General features: G+C 36.5%; 1 protein-coding gene and 1 long non-coding RNA gene across 5 annotated transcripts in view; one reads left to right on the top strand and one right to left on the bottom strand.

Moving 5' to 3' along the window:
• LOC142983936 (uncharacterized) overlaps positions 1-12,356 on the bottom strand; it is a 136,394-nt gene that overhangs the window by 99,685 nt on the left and 24,353 nt on the right. The window contains exon 1 of one of the 4 annotated variants that reach the window (XM_076131153.1): positions 1,088-1,229. The exons of the other annotated variants lie outside the window; for them this stretch is intronic. Within the exon in view, the coding sequence (XP_075987268.1) occupies positions 1,088-1,153 (66 nt within the window). The 5' untranslated portion in view covers positions 1,154-1,229. Of the gene's footprint in view, positions 1-1,087; positions 1,230-12,356 lie in introns of those variants that run through there. 4 annotated transcript variants of the gene reach the window in all.
• LOC142983940 (uncharacterized) lies at positions 1,235-9,069 on the top strand. The gene is made up of 3 exons (XR_012960121.1): positions 1,235-1,270; positions 8,279-8,376; positions 8,799-9,069. It is a non-coding gene; the product is annotated as an uncharacterized LOC142983940 (long non-coding RNA).

Genomic DNA, 12,356 nt, shown 5'->3' with positions numbered 1-12,356 from the left:
CAGCTAGTGTAATATGTGTGTGATAGTGTGGTGAATGCAATAAATTATTATTTGAAAGAAAATAAAAGCCTTTATTTTTGAATATTACTAACAACGTAATATAATTAACAGGTGTAATAACATGAACAAAATCAAAAAGTAGGTGTAGCTTCAGGAGATCAAAATAAAAAGTAATCACATGGCATTTTGAAAGTAGCCTCTTAAAAACAAAGTGTATCAATAGTACGAGCTTCTAATCAGCATCTTAAGTCTATTGCAATGTAGCCAGCTGCTGAAAATGCCCTCTCCGACAATCCCGAACGGGATCTCGTCATATTATGCTTCGGGATTGATCCCGAAAAAATACACGGGATCTCGCGAGATCGGGATCCCGCGAGATCGGGATTGCATTCACTACTTGCAGTAAAGTAGTTTTCAGATCCAATCGAAAATATTTATGAAATACTAAATAAACGTTTACCAGTGCTTCTTTGCGATAATTATTTGAATTATAGTCGTTTACAGTTTACAATCTGATTAAGGTTTGTTTATCTTCATTAGTGGTTAATTTGACAGCTTCAACTATAAAACTTGTTTCGTTTATTTTGTAAATTGTAAACTGCTTGTGTTTTGTCTGTTAAATCATTGCTGCGTCGATCGTAAAGAAAAACCTGTCAGTTCGTGTAACAATCGCGTGAGAAGAATCATTAATATTACACAATTTTAATTCAGATACGCGTTTTATTTTAAGAAGCCCTCTAGATTAAAATTTTGCCGTCGAAAGCTTCATATAATTTGGTAAAACGAAGCGGACAGAGGCGTCGTCAAATTTTATATCCTTTCGTTTACCATTTCTTTCTTGTACACAACTTTTAATTAACTCGGATTTTATGAGCTTTTCAGTAAATGAAGTAATCAAAAAGAAGCTTAGCCCTTGTAATTTACAACCGTTACGTGTAAAATAAACGATCACTGAAAAACTGGGTATTTTTCAAAAATACGTAAAACCGGTATCAAACATTTTCATTTAGCACGATGCATTTTGCACACACTCATTGACACGGATAAATTGACACAATTAGTTAGAATAATGTTGACATGGACGCACCACAAGCGTGATGGAGTAGACGCGGCGTTCGAGCGGCAGAATGCGCGCGCCGCACCACACCGCCATGGCGGCACTGGCTGCGCCCGCGCAAGCGTCACGCTCCGCACCACACCAGGTGACAACGGTGACAGACCAACGGGAGGACAACTGGGCCAACACTAACTCTTTTAATCACTTTTCATGGTGCGAAGGTACCCCTCATAGTTGTTGTTAAGGTTCCGTACAAAAAAAAGACGGGAATTTTCTTCCTACTTTTATTCCCACTTGTCACCTCGGAGGACAGTGTTAGAGGGGACATCTGGGACTAAACCAAAAAAAAACCATGATCTGTAAATAGTTTCTTAAATGTGTGAAAAGCCACCCATGATCATAAGGTGGCTTGTGATACGCCGACAGCAGTAAACTGCAATGTTTTTCTACCAGATATCAGAGAAGTTATTCGAATAAAAACTTATAATCGTTTCCGTGAGATGAGAACTCATTCATTACGTATCTAGTAACCCTATTGTTCTATTAATAAGAACTGTAGAAAATTAGAAGTTATTTGGGTTTGAGTCATGAGAAGCGCCTTCGTATCGTATTACTTTTGTAAAGAAATAGTTAACTTTGTTCTTTGTAATTAGATGAATACTTTAAGGCTAACTGAAACTGTCACACGATCTGTAGGTACTAACTTAAAATAGATCCATAGCCAGAGTCCATCGATTGATTGTACTAACAAACCAATTTACTTGAAAGCCTGTAACTAACGAGTCGTCCGACATTTTATCAATACGATTTTCACACCTGGTGATCAATTTGCAATCGATAAACGCACAGACTTTGTCGAACACAAAACCTTACGATCAGTAGCTCAATTCTCTACTACTATCGCCTACCGACAACCGGCTACCTATCGAGCTATCGAGCCTATCGAGCTACAGTAGCTCAATTGTCTATTACTATCGACTACCGACAACCGACCTGTCATCGAGAAATATTGTATGAAAATCTGATCAGCGCCTCTGATGGGCGTCGTAGAAACATTTTTGGCAGTACATTCTAAATGTCAAAATGTCGATAGCTAGCCGGTTGTCGGTAGTCGATAGTGGTAGAGAATCGAGGTACAGTATGATTGACACCGCTCACCTAAAAAGGCAGCCTCGTTTCCAAAGTAACCAAGCATAATATGTGCAAGATAAATCGCTACCTATTTACGTCGACAAAAGAGCATGTTATATTGAATTATGTGGTGGAAAAGAATGGCAAAGTCCAAGGTCAGTGGCGGTGGATAATAATTGTGTCGGTGATCTATATCGGAGTAACGGACATCCCATTCTGCAACGTGCAGTGAACACTTATAGTGTAGACCAACGCAACGGGACGAATTAACGGCAGTTGCTGTCTTATGCAATGGCGGAAACCATTTTATATTGAACAATTTGTTTGGGTTTTCTGAAACTACGTATTTTCTGCATTTTATTTCACGAACACGTCTCAACAACCGCGTAGGGTTTTCAGAGGTTTATGTTTTCTGATATTCTGAGGAAATACTTTTTTGATTTCTCAGTAAAATGACTTAGCAAAAATATTGTTTTTTCATTAGACTGTCAACCAAATAGCAAGTTTGCTGTAGAATATATTATGCTCAGGCATTCGCAGAGACAAATTGATAAATCACAAGCTATATCATGACTTGCGTTTTAAATAATGTTCCAGTTCTAACAATAGAAAAGTATTTATCAGAAAATCAGGAGATTGAACACCTAGACAGAAAGATAATAGACGTTAAATAACAAAAGAACATAGAGACGTTTTAGAGGCGCGTCTAAAAAGTTTGACGAGCGGATAAGTTTTAATTCCGGTTCGTGCAGATAAAACAATGTTTATATTTTAAACTACAGTCAGATAAACGGTGAAGGAACCTAGCAGACAGCCTGTTCACGCTTCTCAAGACACGTTAACCATGCTGCTTATTCCAATCGGAAATTTTTACACTCAGAACAAAGAACTCTTTAGCAAAGGACATTAACCAAAAGTTTATCACAGCTTTTTCAAACCATTTAGTTACAGTGTAATGTTTAGCACACCACGAATTGCACGCCAACTTAGCCACGGAGTTCTGTTTACTCACTTTTTGCCACCGAACATTCGGAAACAAGAAAAAATATCCTCGCGAAACAAAAGTTATTTGAAATTCGACACAGAATAGCGGGTGTAGAAACAATTTTCAATTATAACTATGTATTACAAAAGATAGAGTTGATGAAGAGAATGTATCATCTGCAATAAGAATGCCCGAATTTGATAGCAAGAAAAATATATAATTTGATACAATAAGTGTCATTATTGGAAGAGAATAGTGTGTGCCGTTAGAAAGCATCGTAATCAGTGAGACACGGGTCGCTGGCGCCGTGTATTCAATGGATGCAAGACGCAAAATTATTGAGAATTCTACGGACAATTAATTGGAAGAAAAATCGTAGCTTATTTTATTATTCAGTAACAAGTAAAATTTCACACGAAATATAAGTTAGTTTTCGACATTTCTCAGAACGACATTCGGTTTGCTGTATTCATTTTTTGCTGTTATAGCAAGTTTGCTAAAATTTCTGTCTAATTAAAAGTTTATACGCCTTGGCTTTCGTTTGTATTAATTAAAGCACGTGCAAAGTATTGATTTAAGTTCTTTACTTGTGAAATCGTGTTTGAAAATAAATTTACAAGCATTTTGAAATGCAATGTACTTAGTTGAACCAGATATGTATGTATAAACACTTAAGTGATGAAAGTAGATTCTAAAGTATTTATAAACGTAATTAAGCGTGTTGAGATAGATAATTAAACTCCTATTCTAGTTATAAGCAACTATAGGTACATAACCAAACATATCTCTATGTAATTATTAATATTAAAAGCACGTACATTTCTACGTACTCTATTAACTGACCGCTAGACGATCTAAACACAAAGCGAAAGAATAATTCTAAGAAAAGATTATCTTGAAGGGATACCACAGAGAGAGGTGCATTCTGTACCGCTACGAGGCGCTACAAAAAATTCAATTGAATCTAAATGTAATCACGGCCCTTGTTATTTTGTAGGGCGTTACGCTTCAAGTAGGCGAAGATGAAGTCCGCTCCCGCTTTTAACTTTTCGCCTGGAGCAAGCGAGAGGTTCGAGCGAGTTAGTACGATTAGAAAGAGATGGAGTACCGGGAGGCAGGGAAGATCTTGATACATTTGTGCTATACATCGCGTTTGCTACTCAAGACCCGCTTTGTCATTGTTTGCGACGGTTTTTTCTATAGAATCGTGGTGTTTGCTGCTCGATACGAGACTCGAGTGTACTTTGAAGCTGACTGATTCGTTTTTGTGACGCATGTAGCAAGGAACCAGTACAAGTTTTATTAAAAGATTTTAATCGAATAAGTACATTACATAGAATGTATTGTTACGTGTACTTTTTGTAGCTATTACAAGATGTCTTTTGAACTTGATTTTCGAAAAGTATTATAGTAACTATTTTTTATTAAGTTCTTTTACTGTCACGGAAATGTTAATCCCGTCTTTTTGAAACTTTAATACTATTTTCAACATAATCTTTAACATTTTTATAAAAGTTCTTATCGTATTATATTTTTTTGAGTTTTGAAAAAGCCTTATAAGATATCTACCGTTATGTCATGTTGAGGCTAAATTACCAGTCAAAGTTCAAAGTCCAATCAAAGTAAAGAAAGCTCCTTTGCCACAAGTAGAACGGCAATATAGGCTACAAGAAACATATTTCTACGTCATTAACTCTAGTGGTGCAAGCCAACGGTCGATTCTGAAGTCCACTGCCCAAGTCGAACGCAGAGTTATTAAGGTTATTCAATCTGGATGTGGTTGGGGGGTAATAGCCCGATTAAAACTGTGGTTTGAGTTGAGAAGTTGATATAAGTATCTGTTTAGAAACGCCGAAAAGTTAGGCATTTTTAGGTAAAATGCGCGATCCCGAATCCTATTGTATATTAGCAGTACAGAGTTCTAAAATACGAATTAGGAAGAAACCCTTTAATACACTTTTTGAGAGATCATAATCTTGAACATTGTTTTTTTGTAAAAAGTACAAAATATTTTTTTGTTGTAATTAGGAGGTGATCAAGATTTTTATAGGCTCTCGGAATTATCTTACAAATAGCCATTAACACTTTGTGGGTACTCTTTATGAACCCAAGCTAATTCATAAGCAACGGCATAATCACATGGATTTTTGAAGTAGTGCTATGGTTATGTAAGGTTATTATACAAAATCACGTATCAACGTAATGTTCATATGTAATAAGCTTCGTAATTAATTCGCGTTCATTCATCATCCTGCCATCAAATAAGTAACGAGCGGGACCACGTACGAACAGCAGTAAATAATATAACCTCTGATTCATTAATTGCAGGTAGTTAGGTGGCCAGCGTTTGTATACACAGATTTTAATGGGACTGTCGTTTTCGCGTTGCTGCATTCTGCTGATAAACGGGTTACATTTATTGGGGAAGGCTTTCCTTTGAATTGGTACAATGATGAATTCATTGTTATATTCTGAGGTCTAACAACTTACCTATGAAAATGGTAACCATGAATTGTTTCACGCATTTTGATCTTGAATCTAACGTAAGCAAAGAATGACAATTGTTACGATTACCACTAACTTAAAATTTATTTCTGAACTAACTAAACACAATTTACAATCTTATGCCTTTTCTTAAGACGAAATTCCGCCACATAGCAGCATTTTCCGGAATTCCCGTTATAATAAAAACCGCAAGTCATGTGTGATCCATAACACGCTTGATATGACGTCAGACAAGCGTACATTCCCTCACTTCCCTCCTTCCTCTTTGACAAAGAAAGTTGAATTTTGGAAGACGGCTCGCCGAAGCACGTGGATCACTTTTTTAAAGACGCTATGCTGACGGCAATAGATTTATATTAGTACCCCATTGAGTACAAACACGTCGTTTCGTCGTTGAGGCGCCCATAGCCAGTTGCGCTCACCGGTCGGTAAACGATCTGTGGGTTAAGCAACCCTTGGCGCGGTCATTCCATAGATGGGTGACCGCATAGTGGTATTTGAGCTGGGCGTCTCCGTGCTTCGGAGGGCACGTAAAAAGTCGGTCCCGGTTGTTGTTTGCTAAGATAATAGTCGTTAAGCCATGTCAAAGGCCTTTCGGGCGGCTTGAACAACTTTGACACTAGGTTGACCACTAACCATACGACAAACAACAAACACGTGGTGAAATGAAGCAGACAAAGCCATTCGAAATGAAAAGTGAATCGTATCGGAATCTTTATAAGCAGTTATTACAAACTGATTATAAAGTTAATTAAATCATGTGATTTCGCTGCCCGTTGTGTTATTACACTTATTACCGCTTTTAATTACCTCTTTAATGAGGTAGAATGTCTTGACTGAAAAGTTGTATTGACTTCCGATCGGGCGTAATTGGGATTTTCTTTTAGAAATTGACAGTTTGTAACTAGATTCTATTAATGAGAAAGTTGTAAAATATACAGTTGAAATAATTACTGGCTACTGTAGAAGTCAATATTTATCTGGCTATTTCATACCATTCCTTTTAGGAATCATAGGATAAGTTGAACAACGACCGTTTAATAGATGAAAAACATCTACCTATTATAATTATCAAATTACGTTCCTATGTCAATAACTATAGCCCTTGGAAAGCAATGTGATCAAAATCTGAATCCACCAAAAAATTTGAACCCACAGTCCTTATGGCGTCAATCTCAGTTAAGAAGAAATTGCTAAAAGTAAATTATCCTAATGTGTCGATGGGTGCAGACATCCTGGGAGGAAGTCGAGCAGACAGGACGACTGAATCACACATTACATCTTCACAAACTAGATAAAAGATTAGCATCACAACAGAAACCAGATACGAAGTTTTCGATACTTCGTTAATTCGATATTTTAAGCTTTGTCATTGCTTACGAGAGTTTAACGTCAGCTTGTTGGCACGGCCAGCGCCGAAAAGCCAAGCAATCCAAGGGTAAATGCACTTTAAATTCTGTCATCGGGCGCCGAAATCTAAGCAAAATGTTTCATTTAAAGTTGTTCTTCATCTGCTAGGACTACCCCAACAACGAACATTTGCAAGTGCGCAAATAATTACGTGACAATCTAACGCCCACGCTTCCAATCTGTGATTCGTACAATGGATGCTGTGAACCACGGTTCAAGGAAACAATCAGCCAATTGGATAAATACGGTAAGCGACAATTGAGTAGTTGACCCATTAATGTGTGTCAGCCTGCGCCTTATCGAAACAAATTATCACTAGCACTTGGATGAAGCATTTATTCTACTTCCTCGAGCTTTTAAAAGGGATTACCGCTGGGTAGAAAGGTGCCCGAGTGATTGATGTCCTTTAAAACTTCTCTTTGTGTCTTTTAGTATTCTGTGTGGATTCTGGGTTTATAATAGTCGTTATCCTTTCCCATCTGGCTAAGATCCGCTACATTTGATGCAATGCGGCAATCTTTAGCGATCGACTTGAGGTAGTAATTCGAACTCTATATCCAGGATCAAAAGCAAAGAAACTATTTCTTTTACAGCTAACTATTGCATTAAAAATGATGCTTTAATAGCGTGTTAACATAATGAGTTGGATAATTAACTCGTTTACTAGATAGACAATGTGTTAAATCAACGTCAACTAATTTTGAAGAAATCATAAAATAGATTACACACGTTGCTAGATAATAACAGGTGCGTATGATTTTGTCGGACAGTGCAATTAATATAGTGTTTTCCTTTTACGATTATTTGTGGAATGACATGTAATTTTCTTTAAAATGTACTAACGATGCACTATGCACTATTTTTAAAACATTCAAACAGCCTACGAATAGTATTTACGGAAGAATAATAATTTACGGTTCAAATACCAAAACTACTGTTTTCGTGGTAAAAGAAATACGCAGCCTTCACATTTGTATAACTACCCAATCGTAAATATGCCGTAGAATATTTTCCCTTCAGTGCTCTGACGTCATATTACGTGAGTACGCACGTGCATACAGGGAAATAAATAGATAAACAGACGGTATCGAGTTCACGTGTCCTGAAAATAAACGTGTCCTAGATTCGTGTGTGGATGGCTGCATGAACCTGGCGATTGTAATAATGAATATATGCAAATATCTGTGCAGAACCGCAGCTCGCATTCACACCACGAACTCTGAAGCTTATATTATGAAAATCCAAACCCGCAGAGCTCACTAACTGCATGAAACCACTCATGAGTGAGGTAAGTTTTGGTAGACGATGGCTGTTATCCATTATGCCGACTGAATAATATATTATAAAGCTTTTAGTTTAACTCATAAGCGTAAGTAACGCTTATTCGTCACTCGGCTTCATAATAAAATCAAAGGTCTATCCATCAACAGCTTCCTTTTAACGCTCTATGAGGTTCGCGGAAACGATAGGTTCACCCCTCGTTCTTATGATATTATTGAATCAATAAGGCTTTTAGTGACAGTACATATTAGGGGCAGTGTTAACGATACATCCTAGCTTTACTTCAGAGAACATTCCAAAATCTTTATTTTTTTGGTTTTTTACTTATAGAGCACGGTCAATTTCTATGCCAAAAACCTTTTCTGCAACTACCCACATTTTCAGTATTCAGTTTTGCCGTTAATAGAATTTTTTTCCTTCCTGCTCTAGATCTTTATTGGAGCGAATATCGTGTGGATATCCTCGTAACCGGAGCCCACGGGCCAGTGCGCGGGCTCGCCTTGCTTGAGTCAGCATCACATTACGTCCCATGGGTATCGATTGCCACCTGCGAGTATCCGGTGTCATCGGGCTTCTGACGAACATTTTGCAATCCATATTGACTTATTGCTAACATATAATAAAAGAGTATGAAGCTACATAAATAATAGAAGGTTAATCTCGTGTGATTTATATATCTTTTCTTTTTTTATCACTTCAAATCAAATTATTCACTTCACAAATCCCTCACTAAGAACTGCTCTTGGGTCGCGAGGACTTTTACGAATAAAGGTAACATAACAAACAACGGACACAAAGTATTACCATACCCAAAACCACTCTTTGCGGATCGTACAAATAATTGTTCCGTGTGGGAATCGAACCCAGGACCTCCCGACCACCTTGAACATTGCGCCACGGAAGTCATTGTATATTATCTCTACCATTAATTTTATAAAATAAAAACTTAGCTAAACCAAACATTATAGTAAAGTCTTTATTTTGTAGATATAAATATTTTTATCATTTTTATTTACTTAGCTTAGAGTAAGTTTCCAAGCAAATATTAGGAAAACCTACATCGGAAAACATGTACCTAAAGTTCTAAAAGACGGTCGGGGAATCTTATGTTGTTATTACAGTAAATACCGAACACAAACAAAAGCGTGCAGGAATGTTGAAATAGGGGGTATTCTTCAGTAATCTAACAAAGTCGATCAATCGTTGCTTTTATTATTAATGATAGACGTCAGTCCGTAAAGCAATGACGTAGATACGAATGCAGTTGCATAAATTATGATCACCTACAAGTTCAATATCCAAAGTTTCTAAGAATTTCAATCTACTTATAATTATAGTTATGTAGAGACACTACAGGTGTGAAGCCGGAAGGGTTTAGAGGTAATTAAGACAAAGATAATTAACGCGAAGCTTCATTTCTAAGAAGGGCTTGTTAGAACTAAGCTCGACAAATTGCTTACACGGTCGAGTTGTAAGACAAGCGCCTAAAAATAGCAAAAGAGCAAATGTTGACAGTTTGACATATATCAAGCTCGGCAAGATTTATTAGCTAAAAAGTGCATAAGTAGTTATTTTGAAAAATTAACCATAACATTTGCACTTATTGATCGTTGTAAGATACTCATAAACTCTCATTCAAATATAATTACGGCAAGTAGCTCAAAATAAACAACTCTCGTTTTTTGTGCTGTTTATAAACTGTAACAAAACAACAATGTTCATCTGTGCACGCTTTGTTTCTCCGCATTGATTACGAATACCGCTGTCTGTACAATACCGGGAATTATTTTGATTCAATCTTTATTATGCAACTGTTTGGAATTCGTTGAAACGCCTGAATGTTTTTATACTCGTGTTGAAAACATTGTACCTACGTTTTTCGTAGAATGATAAAATACAAAGGGGTTGAAACAAAAAACGTAACACGAGTATATATAAATTTCAGTTATGTAAAACGTCTGTCACACCTTTACAATGTTCGCTTCATACGCGGTGGGACAATTTTAATTAAGCTCAATCGAAACGCCTGCGGAACATAACCGGTGCTGCAGTGCGGCTGAATCTCGTTGCCTGACATATTTTCTCAGGCGCTAGGCGACACGAACAAGTGATCTGAATTGTGAAAACTTTATTACAAATTCATTTTATTGAAATATTCAAATGTATATTCATAGTTTGCAGTTTTATATCTACTGATAGTTCTTTTTTACTAAAGCATAGTAATTTGTTAAGTGCATTTCATAGTAATACGGATTATATTATAGATTAGCTATTAGTGCGTTCGGAAATAGCTACCCTTGACGATATAATACAATATGCATTACTTTGCTTTTAAAGGGCAGTGGGACTAGAACGTACCCTTCTATCGATTGCTACGTGAAAGTTTTATTTGCTGCACTGCACTTGCGTCGAGCTTTCAGCGGAGATAGCGATGTAGAGCACTATCAATTGAAGAGAAAATCTTTAACTTTGTAAAAGGAACCCATTTAGAATTGTACGGAACTTATGTTTGAATTTCGTCGATGCAGAGATAAAACATTCTTCAATTTGATTCAATGTGTAGCTGTAATATTACCACGTAGATACAAGATTACAGTTTAGATACAAAGAATGATAGATTATATTCATTTTATACTTTACATGGTAATTACAGGGCTATTAGATATAATTACGTAGACGGGGTAAAGCATTATAGGAGATACTTATTTGAGCTCGCTCATCACACTAAATTGCTTACGAGATCACATTAAATTTATGATGACATCCCCCTTTAGTAATCAATTTAGCATACCTACACGCTTATTAAAAATACCACCCACAGTTCAGAGCAATTTCTTCTTCATTTTTAGAATTTACAAAACAATATTTTGCTTGATTCATGTCTTGAAATAATTCAAGTAATTAAGTGCTATAACTAATGACAATACAGATGATTCATGACACTGCCAGCAAATAACTTAGCTCTTATATGGGTGTATCGTAGATTAATTAGAAAGAAAAAACAGTTATTATTCATAGTTAAGTAGTGGAAAAATCCATAAAACATCAATCTATTATCGCTGTTCGATGACTATCGATGCGGTTAAGATAATACTTAAGTGTATCCAACACTTTAGTGTTTACCACCACTCGTGTAGTTGGGAAAGCCGCGTAATTAGGTCAGACCTAGGTCATACAGACAGAAGGCCTGGGATTTATTGCCTTAGAGCTGTGCCCATTCGTTCGTCGACTTTCATCCGCCGTTTCTGTGAGACTGGAGATTGCAATTAAAGCCAAAGATTAGGCTTAATAGTTGCCAAACACATTTATGTTCTTAAGTGCTGATACGAGCTGATACATATCTTAGCAACTAAATGTAAATCGTGAGACAATTTAGATAAACGCATTCATTTACATATGTTTTATTATCACGTGTAAAAAAAGCCACAGCGTTTTCAAATATCAAAGGTTTGGTTCGTACTTTGTACATTGGTAATTTCTGATTATGATTCCATTTTCCTCAATAGCGGGGAATTCTTAAAGACTTTAGATACAAGACCATCGTGACAAGTTAAACCGTATTTTTAATGTTGCCCTCTGTAAATGTACACAATCTGCAACAAACCGGTTTTTTCAACAAGTGACTCGTCTTCCAAGTACTGTCTTCGCGGTTTAAATCTCCATCTCGCATTTTAACCTTTAAATTACCATTTCTATTGCAATCACAATACGTTACGGACGTGTTTTGGTTTCGTAATTGTCGTGGGGTCCTTGCTAACGTGGTGCTTACGTCATCTGTCTGTATCAACTGTACCTAGAAGTCGTTTTGTCGCTTTAGTGAGTTACAAGATAATTTAAAACGACACGAAGCGGTACTTAAAGTATTTTATGTTAACCTACTAGTTGTAAGTAGGTTTCCTCATTAAAGTGAAAATATACTCACTTTAAAATTACTTTTTTAATATTACACCTGAGAACATGTTACTAAAATGCTTTATTTTTGTTTTA

The sequence above is a fragment of the Anticarsia gemmatalis genome, chromosome 25 (assembly GCF_050436995.1).
Source record: "Anticarsia gemmatalis isolate Benzon Research Colony breed Stoneville strain chromosome 25, ilAntGemm2 primary, whole genome shotgun sequence".
NCBI classification, from domain to species: Eukaryota; Metazoa; Arthropoda; class Insecta; order Lepidoptera; family Erebidae; genus Anticarsia; species Anticarsia gemmatalis.
This window is presented reverse-complemented; position numbering and strand designations above follow the sequence as displayed.